The sequence below is a fragment of the Papaver somniferum genome, chromosome 2, assembly GCF_003573695.1.
Source record: "Papaver somniferum cultivar HN1 chromosome 2, ASM357369v1, whole genome shotgun sequence".
Classification (NCBI taxonomy): Eukaryota; Viridiplantae; Streptophyta; class Magnoliopsida; order Ranunculales; family Papaveraceae; genus Papaver; species Papaver somniferum.
Genome location: NC_039359.1, coordinates 111,052,248 through 111,074,284, shown reverse-complemented (window position 1 = coordinate 111,074,284; position 22,037 = coordinate 111,052,248). Strand labels below are relative to the sequence as shown.

At 34.7% G+C, this 22,037-nt stretch overlaps 2 protein-coding genes across 2 annotated transcripts; both read left to right on the top strand.

The window, feature by feature from the left end:
* Positions 1-5,098: 5,098 nt before the first annotated feature.
* On the top strand, positions 5,099-8,205 carry LOC113348796 (probable aminotransferase TAT2). Its single transcript, XM_026592667.1, has 7 exons — positions 5,099-5,607; positions 6,154-6,493; positions 6,600-6,818; positions 6,909-6,968; positions 7,310-7,465; positions 7,549-7,642; positions 7,806-8,205. The coding sequence occupies exons 1-7, from the start codon at positions 5,324-5,326 to the stop codon at positions 7,919-7,921; spliced, it is 1,269 nt and encodes a 422-aa protein (XP_026448452.1). The 5' UTR covers positions 5,099-5,323; the 3' UTR covers positions 7,922-8,205.
* Positions 8,206-17,030: 8,825 nt separating this feature from the next.
* LOC113348795 (D-amino-acid transaminase, chloroplastic-like) lies at positions 17,031-18,890 on the top strand. Its single transcript, XM_026592666.1, has 5 exons — positions 17,031-17,160; positions 17,242-17,294; positions 17,455-17,630; positions 17,776-18,449; positions 18,587-18,890. The coding sequence occupies exons 1-5, from the start codon at positions 17,154-17,156 to the stop codon at positions 18,682-18,684; spliced, it is 1,008 nt and encodes a 335-aa protein (XP_026448451.1). The 5' UTR covers positions 17,031-17,153; the 3' UTR covers positions 18,685-18,890.
* The last annotated feature ends 3,147 nt before the right edge of the window (positions 18,891-22,037 follow it).

Here is a 22,037-nt window from a genome sequence, read left to right as displayed (position 1 = left end):
GGAATTTCATAAGATGGGAGAAGAAATAATAATAAAATAAGGAATTAGGGAGGTTTGGGACCGGCCATGGCTAGGGGATGGACGGCCGGCTAGTAGGTTCGGTCCTATAACACTCTTCCCTATGTTATGTTATTATTTTTCATTATGTGAGGAAATATGGAAAAACTAGGAGTTTTGCTCAAGCGAGGAAGTTTGCTCAAACAAAGAGTTTTCATGAGACAAAGAAAATAATAAAATAAGATTTAAGAATAAAAGGGGAGGCGTGGAACCGGCCATCAAGGCATGACCGGCCAGTCGGTGGGCCCGGTCCCGTGCACGCCTCTCTTTTATTTTTTCTTCCCTATTTTGGATAGGTTTCCTCGTTTGTCCATATTTTTGAATGCTCGTTTATGCATTTGGGTGCTCGTTCGTGCATTATTGTTAAGTACACTCGCACCATTTTCTCGTGTCGTACTCAGTGGTGGCCTAAATGCCCGAAAAGTGAATATCTATTACTATTCGTAGAATTCAGCCAAGAATAAGCCATGAAACGGAGTAATGAGACAAAATAAATTATTTTCTAGGAATTCAATTGATGAATGTTGCACTATAATTAATTTATAAATTGCTCTATACTAGCATTCAATATGTCTAGGAGCGGTTATTCGAGAATCGAGGTATGAGATGATAGAGACATCATACTCGTTCTGAATATTGGTTCTGTATAGTCAGGGAACACTGAGACATCCTAAAGACGTTAACGCTCTACACTAGCATGCAATATGTCTAGGAGCCGTCCAATCATTATCGATTTCTAGACAGAAGTATTGATGAAAAATGGGAAGTGTCGAAAGCTCATTTGAGAGACTTTACGAATCACATATTCATGCATGCTCTGAGAAGGTGTACGCTCGATCAGAGATTGTGATATGAGCTTTCATGAATCCTAAAATTTGAGTTTCACATACGTGTCTAAAGCCGCTTCAGAAATATGCAAGATCATGATTTTACGATTCTATCCTTTGTCGAAAATCCACCATCAACACAGGGTTGTTGTCAATGTTAGTTTATCAAAATTATTTCTCCATTTCTAGTCTACTAAGTCAAGTCTCGGACTATGCCAGAATTTGGTAGTTCAGTATCAGACAGCACCCTATAAAACTGAAGATCAACGAAGACATTTGAAGAATTTCTGTCTCAGGTATGTGAAGACTGAACCATTCTATTTTACTCACTATCTTACCATTTTATTTGTTGAGACTATATCGTATGACTTCTAGTATATTTACAAAGAAGAAATTTCGAGTTAGCCTTGCCTTGTTAAAAATCTTGAAATAAGATTTTAGCATAGATGTTCAAAGGTCCTTAACAATATTAGTTCGAAACAATTTATTGTTGGAGAATTAATTTGTGAGTCAATTTAAAATATTCCATACAATTGATTTTATCATTTGGGAATATTTCTGCTCAGGGCAGGTCGGCAAACCACTTTGCAAACTATAGTGAGTTTCAGAAATACAAGGAAGGTTGATGAACCAGTTCGCAAACCACAAGTTCAGTTGGGAACAATTCACGAACCCGATTGGCGAACCGTGGTGACTGATTTTTTTTTGTTTTGGTATAAAAGGCTCAAGGTTGGCGAACCCGGTTGGAGAATTGTACCCATCTGATTTCATAACCCAGGTACGGTTGGGGTACCCAGTTCGTGAACAAAGTACATCTGTGTATATTCTTTTATGTAGTTTCAAGACAACTTCTCACATGCTTACGTGAAACCCTAACCAGAGTTTCATCTAAACAGAGAAAGAGTTTGCATGAGTCTCAAGTTATATAGCTTGAATTCTAAGCAACCCCCAGTCTTGAAAAAATATAAATATAGATGCTTTTTCAACTAGGAAAATCAATATCTGACATGTTGTGTCCTAGTTGATTGCTAGAGTCTTCCTCTAGTGACCTAAGTTTCCTCTGCCAAACATTATTAGGTTTACAGCTAAAATACTTCGCTCTGGGGATTTGTGAAGCCAGATCCAACTATCTTTTACCTTGATAGTTTGTGAATCCTGATATTTCTTTTATGTTATCGAGATTTTTGTAATCTCTTTCAGGCAAGATAGATAGTAATCACAAAGTTCTTTTTGTCTCAGACTTTGTGGTTCCTCAAGATAGATATCTGAAAATTATTCTTAATTGATAAGTTGAAGATTGTTCTTGAGAGGTGGTAAATAATCCAGGTTTTAATCTGAGTGAGTGTAAGTATTCCAGATTTGTGAAGTTTGCTAGCTTTGTCTATTGCAAACATATTTCCAAGCATTGATATTTGATTTAAAGGGAAATCAAATTGGCTTATCTGTTAGAGGCATATTGGTATCAGAAGTCTTCACTTAGGTTGAAACAACTCAAAGAGAGAAAAAGGAAGAAAAAAAATAATAATCCAATTGTCCATGTAAGAGCCTAGTGTTAGGAGGAGTACAAAAATGGAGAGTCACAAATATTTTTGGAAGCAAAAAATAATATCTATTAGGTTTTAGTTTAAATACTGGACCACTATTTAAGTAATGTCTTATTTCTGTATCAAGCTTCTAAAAGCCTATTAAGACTTTTTTAAATCCCCATTCAACGGCGGAGCGAACCCTAGGCAAGGGACTGCCACCCTTAGATTTCAAAACTCCTTTATATTTGTCTAGCGAAATTTCTCCCATTATTAGTGATTTTTCTCATATATACTGATGTTTTTCGATCCTTAAATGTCTACTCTCTCGACATTATGACTTCGTCATTGTTTATATTCTAATGGCCGTATTTTTCAGGATTTTTATTAAAGGAAGAGCAAAATGTGATCTAGGAGAGAAAAAATCGTAATCGACTCAATAACTACGAAAAATTCCTTATATTTATCAAACTCGGACTAGAACACCCATACTATCATCTTCCTCTCTTGCACAACAAACTTAAGAACCCTAGAAATACTATTTTGTTGTAAAACAATAGAGTATAAACAAATTTCATAATTTCTTAATTAAGTGTAAAAGAACCATAAAACAAAAGTGAAAGAGAATCGGAACTGTAAATTCAAAAAAAAAAAATTGGTTAAGCATATATAAGTTGAAAGTTCATATCGTTGAAACAATATCAAATTAAAAAATGAAAAAGATGAATGATTTAAGCGCTACCTGTAGTTGTGAATGTGATTATGGTAGGCCTGTTATAATGAGAAGCTGTTATTCGTCACCACCATGGTTTTCAATTATCGTGTACACATATTTTGTATAGTAAATTAGTTACCATAATATAATTCATGATAGCACCGAAACAAAAATCTTGTGAGGGGAAATGGTAAAGTATCCTTTTGGTGCTGTTGACATTAAAGAGCATCGGTAATTGCTTGTATGATAATAAGAATAACAAAAAAATTATGAAACTTGTTTCTTCTCTATTGTTTTCAGCAAAAGATAGTTTTTCTAGGGTTTTTAAGTTTGTTGCGCCAGAGTGGAAGATGATATAATTTTTGAACGTGCACCAGAAATACGTGTGGTATGTATGGGTATTTTAGTCCGAGTTTGCTAAATAAAATGAATCAGTCCTAATTAGCGAGTTGATTACGATTTTTGCTCTCCTTATAACAAAAATCTCAAAAAGAATTTCTCCAATTGTTATATTTTATGCAAAAAAGTGTTGAGCCACATAGGAAACACATACTCATCTCCAACTCTTTACCGCTGGGATGATATGTCAATCTTTTTTATTGGAAACATCTTCTAAATGAACCTCTAAAACTTATCATTCACTCAGAGACAACTCGATATTTATAAAATAAAAAATCAATGCAATGCAATGATAAAAATAGAAATAATCTTAAACAATCAACTCGGTATTTATTTGATGGTGTAAAGTTAGATAAATTTTGTCACAGCGTATTGACACTGATACAATATATGCCCTTTTTTTTAGTAGGTTAAAGCTGGATCCAAGTTCCTACCCAAATCCATCCAGTTGGACTAGCCTCACTGCTAGACCCAACCCCGCCAAAACCCTTATATACAACTAATTAAATACCGGTGGTGCTATTCACAGCTCTAAAACACCACTCTACTCATAGCTCAACAACATCTAAGCCCTACATCTTTCAAATGGTGAACCCTTTTACTTAGTAGTGGGTCCTGGCTGAATATCCCTGAACCACGACTCTTGTGACACCTAGCATTGAGTGGTGAATAGAACTCTAAGTGGAGAGCTGAATATCATTGTTAAAAGCTGAATATCACTGTTAATAGCATTGAGTGGTGAATAGAGCTCCGATTAAATACAAACCTCTATCACGGTGGGGGTCGAACCCCTAACTTCCTCCTAAAAGATTAAATACATTGTTAAAACTTAAAAGCTTTATCACATGCCATAATCTTAATCAATCTGATCATTAAATGAGTACACATGCAAAGAGACAATATATGGAATGTTTATTTTTTACTCGAATTTAGGAAATTATAACTCTACTTTAAGAGGATATCCTAGTTATAGTGCCACATACAAATTACATAATCTACCATTGGTAAAACTCCTATGCTCTAAAAAAAACAAAAACTAATGATGCACACATGACCGGGATATCAACTTCAAGTATAAGCAACTGTTTGATGAACTTTGTTTCATGGTGTAATGTTAGATAAACTGTGTCATAACGTATTAACACAGATACACGGTACTATGTTCAACATTAAGCATATGGTTAGATAAGCTTTATCACGGGCCTTACGGCTTATTGACATGGATATAATATACTCTAGTCAGACTCAAAACTACGCAAATGGGCAGGTGATGTTTGTCGCGTCTTATCGACATGGATATAATATACCCAAGTCAAAACTCAAAAACTAAGCAAAATGGTTTAAGTCAGCTGGTCCGGCAGGCGATGTCTATCACGGCTTATTGACGTGGATCTCGTATACTTCATTCAAACAAATACAAACGGACCTAAACAGAAGTCACAGATCTCTCAACGTCTTTGTAAGAGTAACAAGGAAGAACATGATTGGGTGGGGTTCCTATAAAGTTGTCAGCTCTCAGAAACAGAAACCCATAAAAGAAAAAAGAAAAAAGAAAAAAGAAAAATAGTACACTTCTTTGTCGTGAATCAGAGTGAAGACAAATGAACTCAAAACTTGTCTTTTGTATACTCTTTCATTCGGTTTTTACTTGGACGAGTGGCTTATACTTCTACATGCATTCGTTGTTGTTGTTCACTCATCTATCTATCCATCCTCTTCTCTCCTAACCAAACCCTAGAAGTTTCATTTCGTTTCTATAAAACCCATTGATTAGAAAAGAAAAAATTAACAAGAAACATAAAATGGAGAATGGTAATGGTAATGGGGTTCATAAGAAATGGGGTTTCAGTGCAAATGATGAGATTGATTCAGCTTCTGGTATTACAATTAGAGGGGTTCTGAATAGTCTAATGAATTCTAGAAACTCGGAAGATGAAAGACCAACTATTCCTCTTGGTCATGGTGATCCTTCCGCTTTTCCATGTTTTAGAACAACTCAGATTGCTGAAGATGCTATTGTTGATTCACTTCGTTCTGCGAAGTTTAATGGTTATTCACCTACTGTTGGAATTCTTCCTGCTAGAAGGTATACGAATGCATCATCTTTTTACTTTAAGATTAGAATTTTGTTTCATTTCAATTTACTGTTTGTGTTGAATTTTATGGATTTTACAATATTTGTGGTACTTGCTTTAGCATAATAGTTTGAAGTTGTGCTCATTACTTTTTACTATTGAATAAGGAATCTTGAATAGTCAAATTTTGGGGTTCCTTGTATGTCATCTTCTTTAGCATTTTGTGTGCTTTATGATGGAAAGTGATACATGTTTTTGATTCAATACAAAACATAGAAGATTAAGGAATTACTGATAAATGGATGGAAAGTGATGCATGTTTTTTGTTTTTATAGGTTATATGTTATTATAATAGCTCAATTCGTTACTTCTTCAAATGATTCAAAAAAAAAGCTTCTCAACATTTTTAGTTCTTACATACCAAATTTTTTAGCATGAACACTATACTTATGAGGGGTGTTTAGCATTCTTGACTTCTATTTGGGTGTTATATATTGATTGTCCTTCATCAGAAATGATTCCATTTGTATGCATGTATAACTGTTCAACTTTAACAGGTCTATAGCAGATTATCTATCTCGTGATCTACCATACAAGCTATCACCTGACGATGTTTTTCTCACTATTGGTTGCACACAAGCAATCGAGATTACAATGATGGTATTCGCTCGTCCTGGTGCTAATATATTGCTTCCTAGACCTGGATTTCCATATTATGAGGCATGTGCTGGTTTTAGAAATCTTGAATATCGGCATTTTGATCTTCTACCAGAGAAAGGTTGGGAGGTCGACCTTGAAGCTGTAGAAGCACTCGCTGATGAGAATACTGTTGGAATGGTTATAATCAATCCAGGAAACCCTTGTGGAAGTGTCTACACATATGAGCATCTGAAGAAGGTGAATACTCACTCTATTGACTCTGAATTTTGTTGTTAAATAGCAATAACAAAGAAAAAAATGGGGCATATAACGTTAAGTAATTGTTTCCATTGTATTGCATTAGATTGCTGAGACTGCAAAGAAGCTCGGAATTCTAGTTATCTCGGATGAAGTTTATGGTCATCTCACATTTGCGAGTAATCCATTTGTGCCAATGGGAGTTTTTGGGTCAATAGTCCCTGTCCTTACACTTGGGTCTATATCAAAGAGATGGATAGTACCTGGTTGGCGACTTGGTTGGCTTGTTACCAGTGATCCCAACGGCATTCTTAAAGAAACAAAGGTTCTTACTCTATGTTGACAATTTCCCTTTTCTGTTGTTTTATTGCTAATTGCTAAAACTTAAACCAAATCTTGTTTTTCATAATCTCAGGTTGTTGACTCCATTATAAGCTGCCTCAATATCTCTGGGGACCCTGCGACTTTTATCCAGGTTTACATTTTTCCGTGCTTGGTTTGAAAAGAGATTTTTTTTTGATAAGTCAAAAATTTGTATTAATAGATAACAAAATTTACAAGAAATAGTTTACAAGAAAAGAGGTTACAGCAACCCCAAAAACTTGAAACTATTTGAACCGAAAATAAGCAACATTAGGATGTTCAACAGAAATTAAGAAAGGTGGTTTCCCACTTGGTTTGAAAAGAGAGCTTTAAGTTAAATGCTTCTTTATTCATTTTTCAGTCTAGGTGATTGGTGTAATTACAAGGGCTCCGCACTACCATCTGCTTATTTTCCTTCGTTTGTGTCTTAAATAATGTCATTGGTTCTTTCAGGCTGCCATTCCTCAGATTATTGAGAAAACAACAGACGATTTCTTCAGCAAGGTTATTACTGTTTTGAGGAAATCTGCTGAAATTATCTATGATCAAATTAAGGAAATCGACTGCATTACTTGTCCCCACAAACCAGAAGGATCCATGTTTGTGATGGTAGGTCGCTGCACACTAATTGTTGGTGACATATTGTTCTCCAGTAAAATTTGGGGTTGCTCATAATATTTTGACTCATTCAGGTAAAGTTCAATTCAACTCTTATGGAAGACATAAAGGATGATATGGAGTTCTGTTTCAAATTAGCTAAAGAGGAATCCCTCATTATACTGCCAGGTGAGAATTCTACAAATGTACTAGATATGAATGAACAAAAACTGCTGTGTGTTCCTGTAAAGTCATGCTGAATATTTAGAGAGCGTCGATCAACGCAGTTTTCTAAGATTTAATATGAGAACCCTTAAAATTTACGGAATGTATATTTATCTACTTTTTGTAGGAACTGCGGTTGGAATGAAAAATTGGCTGCGGATAACGTTTGCTGTTGAACCAACTTCTCTACAAGATGGTCTTCTGAGGTTAAAAGCTTTCTGCCAGCGACATGCCAAGAAATAAATACCAATATAATTACTCAACAGTAGCAATGATCTGTGGTTGATAAGTGATAACGATTGTTATCCCATATGCATATGGAGACTTGGACGCTCTATGGATATCATTTATAGTCCTCTGTTTCCGTTAGTCAAGTTGTTGCGAGTATCTGCTAGTTTTAGCCCTGCCGTCTAACATTGTAGAGGAAGGAGCCGTGTTTCAGGTTTAAATGTATGTTACAAAGAACGTTGTCATATTCTAATAGCAATCCCAAATAGCTCATAACTTTTATACTTACATTTCAAATACCTTTTTCTGTGTTCAATTTCTCATCTTACTGCCTTACAAATGATAAATGTGCAAAGGGCTCTAACTTAGCCATCTCATATCAAGTCTCAATCCTTGCCTACTTCTTTCCGTAACAACAAGTGCAAGACACGTATAAGTACTGTCAGACTGATATTCATGCATTCCCCCTTCTCAAAGTGGGGCACTCTTAATCCTTGCCTAGCCTCATGATGGAGATTGGTGAATGCGTTATTGCATAGAGAGTAGAGACGTCCGTCTTTCATTGTCTCTTTTATTAGCACTTTCCTTCTCTTCCTGGCTAAAAAACAGAACAAATTTTAAAATCAATCGGCAAAGTTTTTATATATGTAAATTTAACTACCTGCAACAAATTAGTAATGTAGGAATTACCAATAGGGAAAATTAGGCTCAGGCCCAACCCATGGATAACCCATAATATGAGGCCCTTAATTAAAAAAAGTTTAAATCTAGGCCCCGAGTTTTTAAAAGACCTTGATACCCTTATGCATATTGTCAAGCCCATAATTAAATAAAATTTAAATCTAGGCCCGAAATTATTAAAATACAGTGCGAAGGTGTAAACAGAAGTTACACATGCATATGGCATGTGTAACCAGAAGTTACACATCCTTATGATATGTGTAATGCAAAGTTACACTTGTATATATATGCAAATAAATAGACATCAAAAAAAAACACAAAAAAAAAGTTATTACTTTAATATTCATTTACAATAATTTCTTAGCATGTGTAACTAGAAGTTACACACGCATCTGTTTAGTGTAATTGAGAGTTACATATGTGTCTATCTAGTGTAACTGAGAGTTACATATGCATCTGACTTGTGTATTCAGCGTCAACTCCAGTTCCAGCGAGACCATTACCACGTTTAAGCAATTAGCTTTTATGAAGTTATCTAAAACCTGAAATATAACAACAAGCAATCAGTATTTATACGATTAAAATGAACAGTACATAAAACAATGTATATTTCAGTTTCACAAGCATCTGACTAGTGTAGCTAGCGGTTACACATGCATCTGAATTGTGTAACTAAGAGTTACACATGCATATAACATGTGTAACTAGGAGATACACATTCATCTGGCTAGTGTAGCTAGCAGTTACACATGCATATGACTAGTGTAACTAGGAGTTACACATACATATTGATATGTGTACCCAAAATCAGTATGTGTAAGTAAAAGTTACACATCTAATTAACATGTGTAACTTGCAGATACACATGCATCTGAATTATGTAACTAGGAGTTACACATGCATCTGACTTAGATATGTCAACATAAAATCAGCAAATCCATCTCTAAATGAATAACACTAGCAAAAACGAGAGTGACTATCAAGCAATTACCAGTCATAAAATAATACAGTTAACCTTGCAAGTGAATGAGAAGCTCTTAATTAAGATATCACTGCTTCAGCAGAAAGACGTTGTTAGCACTGTATTAACAGAAAGACGTTTTACAGCGCTAGTCTAGATGTACCTAAGCCATTTTCATATTATCGATGACGAAGGACATTTTAAGCAACAGAAAGTAAAGCTTCAGACAGTAATTATACTGGCAGAATAATACAAACACCTGGGAACCTTGTGCTAGCACATTAATATCGCAAAAAATGATCACACAACTGATTCAGCAGGGTATAGATATGAACCCAGGAAAACAAAATGCATGTGTAATCAGTAGTTACACATGTAAACAATAGTTACACATGCATATTAGCATAAGTTACACATACAATCATCATGTGTAACTAGAAATTACACATCTAATTATTATGTGTAACTATAAGTATAACCTGCATCTAATTAGTCTAATCTGCATCCACTACTACTCCCTACTACTAGGACTTGATGTTCTTTTCTCAATTTCATAAATATAACCACTATAACATATCCCATCATTATTATACATTGTTTGAGGCATGTAATTGAGATCTAAAATGTGGTTTTCAAGAATTATCATCTCATATGAAGGACAAATGATTAAGTCAACAGGGTTGAGCTTTTACCTCTGAGGTGGCAACGACACACTATTCCCAGATATATGAATCCCATGCTTCTTATGAAACAATTCATCACCCTGAAAATTGCAGCACAGTAGTCAGTACCAGACAATACAAGATCCCTAAAATTTTCAAAGTGAAAACCAAAATCAATATCCGAATGTAAAAGCAATTCAGCACAAGAAACATATTCATCAAGCTCGCAAATGGAAATCAAAACATGTATGCAACATATAATGCGCATCAGAAACTCTTGGCGGCATATTATCCATCAAAATTTAACAGCAAAAAGTATATAACAAAGGCATATCCTCACCTTAGCTCCAACACCACCACCACCACCGGCTCCAAAACCTGCACATATACCACCACCGCCACTTATTAGACAGAGGAGATCCTTCATACAAATAATTTCACTAACACAATAATGTTACTCAAGATGAACACGCTAACTGAAACAGTTGGGTTTCATGGTGCTTATCAGGTACACATGTAATGGCTTATGCAAAACGGCAGTTACACTTGCATATGGCTTGTGTAATCTCCAGTTACACATCCATATGCTTGTGTACTCAGAGCATATAAATTATCTTCATCAGCGCTAGAAACAAGGATATCACATAGATTTGCTCAATAAATAAGATAAATGACACTTACAACATATGATGTATCTCAGCTTTAGCTTTCTCCTTCTCATTAAGCATTGGAGTCTAATGATCTGGACTTGACTATGCTTCAGAGTCGCTTTTCTGCATTAGAAACTGCTGAAACATTAAACATAATAAAATCATTAAACTGAAATATCCTATGCAACCACATGATATCATTTTTGCTCGTCTAATGCATAATATGTAATAGTTATATTTTCTCATTTCATGTCATACAAGTTTCGCAGAATACGACATAACAAACTTCCAAAAGAATTTACTTGCACGAAGCTATGGGACTGAACAAATGATAAAACCATCTAGCAAGTGGAAGAATCATAAACTCCATCTTGCAAGTTTTCTTGAGTAATATATGTGGTTTTACAGCATGTGTAACTAGCAGTTACACATCCATATAGCTTGTGTAACTACTAGTTACACATCCATATAACTACTGAAATACAAGCTCAGCAAGACCAGTGACAAAGAAAAAAAAACTAAGCATTACAACACTATGAAAATAACCCATGTAATCTAGAGACTCTAAAAGCTACTACTTATCCAACCAACATAAGCTCAAACATGAAATTTTATGCTACTACATCTATTACAACACTATGAAAACACACCAACTAGAATACCACTTGTGTTTCAAGAACAACCATGGTACTGAACAAATTTACTTGTTATTACCGAGCTTCAGACACCATATACGCAGAGCAAAGAGCAGAAGCCTGACTTATATAGCTTGTGTAAACAGCAGTTACACATGCATATGGATTGTGTAACCTGCAGTTACACATCTATATGGCTTGTGTAACCTGCAGTTACACATCCATATGGCTTGTGTAATCAGCAGTTACACTTGTATATGCCTTGTGTACTCAGAGCATATATGTTATCTTCATCAGCGTTAGAAATAGGGATCAAATAGAGCTACTTGCGATTCTTAAACAGTGAAGACTACTCAATAAATAAGATCAAATAGCACTTGATCAACTGAAATCCGGCATACTATAACGTATATAACTAGCAGATGCTAGTGCAACTTCTTTTAAATTCTGCGCAACTTAATTTATTAGGTGAAACAAGACTTTAACCAACACGACGGGTAACTCATGAATCAATGATGTACATTAGACAATGGGTATTTACTACTAAGTCAAACTAAAAACTGCCATGTTTTTCCACGGAGACAAGAATTTATCATTCCACACAATGTGTTCACATGTTAGTATGAATAATTACCATCAAATCCTAGAAGAGGGTAAGTCACCACATAAGCTCCTGATTTTGCTACAGCTCCAAGAAGAAAAGTTCACTGTATCACATAATAACAACATTAGGCACTTGAACTAGCCTAAACACAAAGATGATAATTATAATATTATCCAATTGACATAACACAAAGGAATTTAGGAAGTTGTACACATACATTTATCTCCGCAATAGAGTTAAAATCATTGAATTTTAATTGTTTCTCCAAATCAGAGTTGTTTTCACTTGCAACTACAAAACCTAGCTTCAGCAACATCTGCTCCTCCTTCACCCTATTAATCAAAGACTTGATAAGTTTCATTTTGAAATGAGCATTATGTATCAGTTTCAACTTAGAGATAACATATAATATCTGCGAGATTGTGAGATAGCATTATATAATATTCAACTTAGAGATATCATATAAAACAAATCTGGATCGAACTTAAAACAATCAATCAATAACAGTTAACGCTAGGCATGAGCTCAGTTTGAAAATCAAAGTAAATAAACTTCGTATCAAATAGATGGGTAACAGAGATAATAATTCACTGATTTTGAATCTGAAAACCAAATTTCGATCGAGATAAGAGATTAAGATATAGATCGAACTTTTTTCAAAAACCCTAAAAAAATTCTTATAATTTTTCTTGAAATTTGTTAGTGATTTTCTCTCAAAAGTATGATTAAGGTGAGATTATAACAGGATTACTCTGGAAATCAAACTTTCAAGAACATATACAGGTAGATATTTGCTTGAATCGCTTCGAAAATCGAAGTATAAAATTCGTAACAACAAATAAACTTATCTGCATGTCGATTTGATTCTGTAGATGAATCTTCAGGTGCAGTTGATCTTCTTCATCTTCCATATGATCTCTCTATATCAGATGTGGTTGACCTTCGTAACAACTGAGACTACAGAGGAATCGATGGAGAAGATGAAAAAACGGTGAAAAAAACCTAAAACTACTTCATCTTTGTTGCAGTAGAAGATCTAAAAGAAGAAGATGAAAATGAATCTCATAAGAACCCTAGAATATTTTTTTCTCTGCAAACGAGAGAGATAAAATGAGAGAGAAAGAAATTTGGAAAATGAAAATATCTACCGACATTCCTCTTGTATTTATTGCAAAGGGTAGTTTTGTCAATAAAAAAATATATTAAATAAAATTATGGGCCAGATCCGAAGAGAATTTGATATTTCGGGCCTAGCAATATCATTTTCCTAAAGTATGGAGTTGATAGTGGAGGATCCATTTTGTGGGGCTTCTAAATATTGAACCCATATAGTAGGGTGGTTATAGTATTTTTCACTTACCAATAGGTACTAATATAGTAGTCTTAGTTAGTGGCAGGTCCACCCACTAAAGCCCAGTAACCAGAGGTCCATAATTAAAACAAAAAAAGAAAATGGACCCAACTTTTTAAGCCTAGGTCCTGTACACGTGCGGAACACATGAAACGTATTATTATAATTTCCAAAACACCCTCGAGTATATAAAACACAATAATGTGATTCATTTATGTAAAACACTAGAATAATCAAAACCCTCTTTTCATTTTCCTTTAAACCTTTTCTTTCAGAAACATCTCCTCCTCCTTCTCGAGGGTTTTCCTTCCCAGTTTTCAGATTTTCTCTTTAATGGCGGCCCGTTAAACATTGTGATTCCAGATATAAGCTGTTTCTACACTAAACAAGTCTCTCGATCTTCACTGCTGCTTTTCTTTCTACTAGTGCTTCCAATTAATCGCTCTGTCTCGGTAAGTCAACACTTCAGTTTAGTAATCTTTGCTTGAATGTACAATTTTTACATAATCACTTGAATTATCTTGATCTTGAATTGTTTGGTGATTTTTTCGATCTGTACACATATATGGTCCTTTTTGATGTTTGATTTTTCGATCTCCATGCTTTATTAGTTTATTTTCATGAAAATAGGTCTGATCTAGATGGATCCTCAAATTTTTTGTTTATTTCGTTATGAGATTTGCCTATACTAGTTTCTTTTTGTTAGTTTTAGATTTTTTTCACTTTGTTTTTCTTTATGAACCATCAATACATATATGATGTACTGGTAGTTTTTGATCAAAATAGTTCAGATCATGCTTGTTTTGTTGTTACAAATTGTTTGGATCAGCAGTACATATATGGAATACTGATAAAAATTGCTTTAATTTTGTTGTATTTATAGTTTTTTTTTTTTTGCTTGATCTAGAAGTACATATATGCAATACTGAGATATAATTGTTTTGATTTTGTTGTATTTGTAGATTTATAATTTTTTTTTGACATGCAGTTGATTTTAACTTATGAATCATAGGTACATATATGGAATACCGAAAAGAACTTCCTTAATTTGATTATCTTTTTGTTTTTCGCTTCAAAACCACTCTTGTTTGTAGATTCAGATGTTATTATCCACAAGTACATATGTCAGATACTGATATGAAGTGCTCTTTGTTGTGTTTGATTCATAGTTTTGTCACCTTTTTAGTCTTATCCTTCAGTAAGTATGTTAAATACGGTAATATGTCTTTCGATTCTCTTATTTTTCATAGATCTGTCACCTATTCTTGTCATACAGTTGATTTGTAATTCAAGAATCTTTAGTACATATGTCACATAGTGATAGTAAGTGCTTTTTGTTGTGTTTGATTCAGTACGTGTGTGAAATACTGAAATAGATTCTAGTTTTGTTGATGTGTTTTACGCGGTACGTATTCATATACAGGTTTGTACTCGCCATTTTGCAGGTACAACCATGGTTTAATTTCTCTCCTTTTGGTATTGCTTCTTTTTCTCCCGCTGATGTACCTATGAAATCCATGAAAAGTAGATTACTGTGTAGAATAGGCTTTCATTGGTGTTTCCTTTTGCCGTGTGTTGTTTTTGCTGCTCAAAACCACCGTTACTCCATTGGTACTGCCTTTATAGTTCAGACATCAAATGATTCAAATTCTTGGTAGTGCTGAATGATCTGATAAAACTAATGTAGTGATCAACTTTTGGTGCTTTTAGGCAATTTAGATCTTCCTTTATAGTTCGTTAGTATTAACCCATACTATTTAACTTCTCTGTAAGATATCATCATGTTGGTTAACTTGCAACTTTCGTTTATTGGACATCAGGAAAATCCATATATGATCTTGTTTCTCCATAAAAATGACGTCTTTCTTCCTTCAGGAAAGTGATAAAATGACGTCTATTTGATATGTATTTGGTACCGTACCTATATACTGTATATGGTTTGTCCACACGTTTATTCGGATTACCAGCAAAGAGCCAGCCGAAGAGGTACATTTCTGGAGTTGAAGCCTGTGCATACATGTTTAATACGAAAGCTAGCAGGCTCTTGCTACCTTGCTTGGCATCACATTACATCCATGGATGATGGATATGGGCACAAATTACTAAGCATACAAACTACAGTGTTTGGACCGGAAAGTTAAGTTCGTTGTTGGAACAGATGTGTACTTTTCTCAGTAACACTCAAGGTTGGGGTTCCTTCATTGATCCACCGAATTGCAATCCCTGTGCTTGCTTAGAATCATTTTTATTTTAGATGTTAAATTAATGTCTCATGCGTTTCAGGTTGGGCTCTTCTTAGATTTGATTAAGCTACTGCTGATAAAAAATTTCTCATTATGTGGTAACAATCGACAGGTAAATTCATTGATAACCTCCCATGGTAATTTGAATTTAATTACACCCCTTTTAAATTCTTTATGGCTATGATTGAGGAAAACTATTAATATTAGCTTCGGGGTAAAGCGCAACTTATGCTGTAAATGTCTTCTCATTGTTGATACTAATGTTTTTTTTTTCTTTTTCTTAATGTATTAACTGTTGTGTATTAGATGCTTTGGATTAATGGAAGGGGCATCAAGAATGCCAATTATGTGCTTCCAGTTTAGTTTTTTGGTTGTCGATTAACTGTAAGAAACTAGCAAAAACAATAAACATAGTTGCACGACTTATTTCAGCAGAAGTAATATAGTTTTTCAGTTATATTATGACTGGATTTCTATGAGATTGCTGCTTTTGTTGACCAGACTTCGATATATTTCTGCAGGATTTATTGGTGGAGACCGCAACAGAGCAGGATGGCTCAGTCAGTAATATCACCGTGCAGCCCACAGTTTTTCAGGTTCATTAAATTCTGGATTTATTGGTGGAGACCATTTGTCGTGCATTATGAGTTTTATTTGCATTGGTTTGTATGGTTCCTCAAATTAGACTCTGTATGTTTGGGCATAAGTTATGGCCCATATGATGAACGTTTTAATTTTTGTGTGTCTGCAGGCATTGACACTAGTAGTACGTAAAGCGAGTCAATCTATATGCATTTAAGAAGAAAACGATAATAGAAGATCCTTGCTTTGCCCCCAGAAGCATGCCAATACAGTCGAAGAAAAATTATAATCATCACAATGTATGTGATGTAATACGTTTTCTAATTTATTTATCATTGATTCTTACAGATTTGTACTCTACCTGGAAGCAGTGCAGCAAATATGTACTCGAATTTGTAAGCATTCAGATATATAGTCGGATTTGTAAGCAGTACGACAGATATGTACTCAGATTTCTAAGCAGTGCGACAGATATGTACTCAAATTTGTAAGCAGTGTAGCAAATATGTACTCGAATTTTTAAGCAGTATACCAGATATGTACTCAAATTTGTAAGCAGTGTAGACACACACGTTTGGTAGTAATGGGCATTATGGACATTTCCATGTTTTAATTAATTTTGGATCTCCGGATAAAAAAAAATCCGGTTGAACCTTACTATAAATAACTATATGGGCCTAGGACCAAACAAGAAATTTTCCATTAGTAATATAGAGGCTCCCCATTTGTCAGTATATACCGTCCTTCCTAGTCATCCTTCGTATATATCCTTTACCTCCTTTACCTTCTCTACTCAACGCTCCTCCTTCCGAACTTCTTTTGTTTATGTTGTGGTGGTTTTCATAGATCACTGCAATTTCTCCTCCAAAGTGTTTGATATGGCTGGTATTTGTTTCTCTTCTTTTCGATTCCTGTTTTTTTCAGTATTTTTTTCACTAATTTTATTTCTAATGTTTGTTTTTGTAGATGCAACAATGGAAACCAATGTCCAGGTTCCTGTGTTTTCATCATCCACTGAGGTAAAAATTGAAAATGTATCCACGAGTTTCTTCATTCTTTGTATCCAAGTACAGAAGAAGATAATGGTGAAATAACCTAGAAACTGCAATGGCAAAAGATCATTAATGTTGTAAATTTTGCTGTTCAAATGTTTTACTGATTTGAAATCATTTGATTCAGTTGCTCCAGAAATTGCAAAAGCATTGGAATACTGGGAAAAAACAACCATACCCAGCAATGTATTCTAGTGTTTTTGGTGGAATTACTCTTGATCCAGCTTTAATGGTGATACCAATTGATGACCATATGGTTCACCGCGGCCATGGTGTCTTTGATACTGCAATGATTCTCAATGGGTAATTCACATTTTACCTGTATCACCTTTAAATAAAACTATCAAATTAACATTTTATTGCAAGCCCGGAAAATTTGAGAGTTGTACCAAGAATCATGAAGGGTGTTGGTATTTTATTTGTTTCCTATCTGCTTTGTTACTTGCAGATACTTATATGAGCTGGACAGACATCTAGACCGATTCATGAGATCCGCATCGCTGGCTAAGGTTACTTCTCCATTCCCTCAATCAACTCTGCGTGACATTCTTGTGCAGTTAGTTGCAGCTTCCAAGTGCAAAAAAGGGTCCTTAAGATACTGGTTAAGTGCTGGACCTGGGGATTTTTTGTTGTCATCGGCGGGTTGCCCTATGTCTGCATTCTATGCAGTAGTTATAGATGATGATTACTCTCAGTGCAAACACGGGGTGAAAGTAATAACGTCGACAGTACCTATGAAATCACCCTTATTTGCTACATCAAAGAATGTGAATTACCTCCCAAATGTTCTCTCGAAAATGGAAGCTGAGGAGAAGGGAGCTTTTGCGTCTATATGGATTGATGACAAAGGGTACATTGCAGAGGGACCGAATGTGAATGTCGCTTTCATAAACAAGCATAAAGAACTTCTACTGCCTTCCTTCGACAAGATACTTAGTGGGTGCACTGCAAAGAGACTACTTGAACTGGCGCCCAAGTTGGTCGAAAGGGGTCTTCTTAAAAGTGTAAGATTGGCTGATATAACAGTAGAAGAGGGGAAGAATGCAGTTGAAATGATGTATGTAGGAAGTAGTCTTCCTATATTGCCAATCATTACCTGGGATGAAAAACCCATTGGAGACGGTAATTCCTAACTGTACAGTTTCTTGATTGCAGTCATTTTCTTTAAACCATTAACGGTTCAGTCTCATACTATTTGTTTGGTGACTAATACATACAGTACCCTAAAAACTGAATCGATCTGTTTTTGTTTGTAACAGGAAAAGTGGGTGATCTGACAATGGGATTGTCGGATCTGCTTTGGGATGATATGGTAGCAGGCCCTGGTTTACAAAGGATCTGCGTTCCGTATGCATAAAGATAGGAAGAGACGTAGAAATCTCTAAGATGTCTTACCTTTGTTCCTCAGAATTCTGCATTTCCTCCCCTTTGTTATGTTTTGTAGATGGTCAAGAGCAATGTCAAATGATGCATTAAGAGAACTCTGTACTAGTAGAAATGTAGAAGCATGATTTTATGCTTCTCTTACATGATTTTTAGAAATTAGCCAGGATGGCTTTCATAGTTGGTGGTGTTTCTCAAGTAGAGGTATCTAATGACACCCCTTGAATTGCATTTGATCTATCTACTAGTAGTTGATGTCTAAAGAAAAGAAAAAAGAGCCTACTTTGCTAAGGCGTCAGCTGTGATGTTTCCTGCTCTAGGAGTGAAAAGAAATCCTTTCAAACCTTAGCATTGCAAGACCAATTTCTTTACTTTTAAGATAGTCCAAAATACTCCAGCAGTTCCCCTCTTTTTCCCATGTACAGGGGCGGAACTATGTAATGACTTGGGCTGGAGCCCAAAGTCAAGAAAAAACTTAAATTTTATAGTGTAATTGTGTTGGGTTAAAAAAAGAACCCTGATTTTGGGCATATCTAAATCTTTCTAGGCATACAAAACAATAGTCCCATCTTGGGTGATCTTATAAGAGGTAACCTATGGGTAGTTCAATTACCTATATACCCTTAATACAAAAATCTAAAATCAGTTTTCTAAAAAATCAAAATCAGTTTCCCTTAACATCTCTTCTTCCTCCTCCTCTAGCCGAACTCTTCCCCCTCCTGCGAAAAAAAAATTCATCATCGTGATTAATTGTCGATTTGTAAAAATTTGATCGTCGATTAAACTCAACCACATAATGACTCGTACAAAGAAAAGCAGGGACTTGGCAAACCAAATCGTCTTTTAATCCATCAATTGAAGAAGAAACACCAATTGAAGATGAAGGTGTAGAAACTAAAAATCAACCACCAATTGAACCAGAAATTGAACCAACTGCATCTCCAACTCCGGAAATGAGGATAAGAAAGTAAGTTTTACAAACCCAATCTCCTATTTGTTGTTTTTCATCGATTAAATGACGGTTACAGTGTTGGGTTCGGCTCAAAATTGAGTTGCGTTTTTAGCCAAACTGTTCTTCACAAAAGCTTCATGTAAGTGTATATGAACAGTTCGACATGAAATTTCAAGTCCAACCTAGTCACAGATAGAGATGCATAGGGGTTCGGCGTATTCGATAATCATAATATGTGTCGAACCTAGCACATTTACAAGGTTCGACTATTACGATATTCTCAAATATGTGCCGAACCAATAACAATATTTTAACCCAAAAAAATGACAAATTGATGTTCGGCTCATACGATTTTCGAAATATAAGCCGAACCAGTAATTTTTTTTTTTTTCCGGGCTATTGAGGATGTTGTTCGGCTTACTATGAAACTTTCATATAAGCCGAACTAGTGTCTAGCAAAAGGGTTGGAATTGAAAATTATAGGTTCGACGCATGCAGTAAACAGATTCAGTGAGCCGAACCGTTCATCAATTGGTAGATTCGGCTCATAGATGTGAGCCGAACCTCAACTTGTTTCGCCGAACCATGATCCAAAAAATCATCTAAACAACCTTTATAATTCTGAAAATTATCTTAATCACTAAACAAAATATTTAATCACTAATCAATATTACTAACACTAATACGTAAAGGGAAGATTTGCCATTAAAAAAAAATTGGGTTAAGGGGTAATCTGATTTTGCTATTTTACAACCTTTTATTGTCTTTATGCAGTATGCCTAGTAAGATTTCAATATGCCCAAAATCAGGGTTCTAAAAAAATTTAAGCTTAAACAATAGGCTTAAGCCAGCCCAAATCAAGCCCATTTGTTTTCAATCCACCCCATCATTTATTTTCTAGTTCCGGCATTGCCCATGTAGCCGCTTTGAGAGCTGTTACTGCTTTTATTTCTTTTTCTGGGGCTGTGGCACATGGTCCCGCTTTTGCTTTTTTAAAGAAACCTATTATTAGGTAGTAGGATTTTCTTTGACGGCTGCATAAGGATTCAAATATCCTACATTTGGAGTTGGGACCTAATATGTAGTAAATATCACAATTACCTTTTGATTAACTAAGCTCAAATCTATAATTATTCAAAACAAAAAAGATATTAAAAACATCAAATCATTTTTTATTGTTTTTGATGCTACGAAATAAGTTTACTAATCATTTGAGTCAAAGATAACATGTTTATCCTCCTCAATACAGTTAGAAATGAAATTGGGAGGTATATAACACTCAAATATACTCTACTGTTTCTTTATGTTTCTTTATATGTTTCTAGTTTTCCCTTTTTTTTTGCATCGTCGATTCGAAATGACTTTTACTAGATAAGAATCAGAAAACCATTATTTTTTGTTGCTTTTGATTGCTTAAATAATGACTTTTACTAAATAAGAATAAAAAGACCACCATTTTTTGTTTGTTTTTGGTTGCTTACATAACTTAGATTATTCGAAATTCAACTTCAAGGCTCAATTTCAGGAACTACCTACGATTGGGAATAGATGTACGCACCACGGTGTTAAACAACAATTTAATACTGAGAATTGTTGAACTCCCAACCGTATGTTAGATAATTAGGAAATGAAAAAAAGTCTTATCAGTAAGTCAGATTTAATTTTTTATTATGGCTGGAAAAAATGAATTCCCAACCATGAGTGAAAAATAAAGACCAGCCATAAATAGGATTTTATGCGAAGTTACACTTGAGTTCTAGTAATAGGTGACTATGAAATTTCAAAAAATAAATAAAATCAAGTGTTATTTTATTTTCAAACATTAACTGTAAATCAATTCATTAATTTAATCTAACCATTAACACTTAGTTAGTTTGGTTAAGTTCATTAACACAAATTAACATAATACAATTTAGTCATTATCAAAAATTATAAGATAACGGGCTATTGACTTTACTATTAAATGATCGTGTGTGGTTTCTTGTTACTCCTCAAAGAAAAATCATGCAGCCCGAACAATATATAGGTTTCCTTCCGAAAAAGCCAACATTTTCTTCATCACGATGCAAAACGAGATAATATTCGTGCTACGCGACATTATCAATTTCATTTACGCAAGGTTGCTTCGACACTTGGGATGTTTTTTTTTTTCTATAAGGCAACCTTATTGCAGCCTACATAATTCCATCTTGAGAGCCCAACTGAGTATCATCCAACATCCTTGTAATACCTATATAACCATTCCTTGAGTGATTTATAAGCTTACTTAAATTTGGTATACTAAAGATACTCCATCTTAAACCTAGACTAGCTGGCGCGATATTTTCTTGTCTTTGAATGATACATAGAGAACCCAGAACAAAAAAGACTTCATT

Bases quoted from the DNA above. Each gene is read 5' to 3' on its own strand.
- LOC113348795 (XM_026592666.1), top strand. The intron at 17,295-17,454 runs GTAAAAATTGAA...CATTTGATTCAG, and splicing joins TGTTTTCATCATCCACTGAG to TTGCTCCAGAAATTGCAAAA. The intron at 18,450-18,586 runs GTAATTCCTAAC...TGTTTGTAACAG, and splicing joins TGAAAAACCCATTGGAGACG to GAAAAGTGGGTGATCTGACA.
- LOC113348796 (XM_026592667.1), top strand. From the start codon at position 5,324: ATGGAGAATGGTAATGGTAATGGGGTTCATAAGAAATGGGGTTTCAGT. The intron at 6,819-6,908 runs GTTCTTACTCTA...TCATAATCTCAG, and splicing joins GCATTCTTAAAGAAACAAAG to GTTGTTGACTCCATTATAAG. The intron at 6,969-7,309 runs GTTTACATTTTT...TGGTTCTTTCAG, and splicing joins ACCCTGCGACTTTTATCCAG to GCTGCCATTCCTCAGATTAT.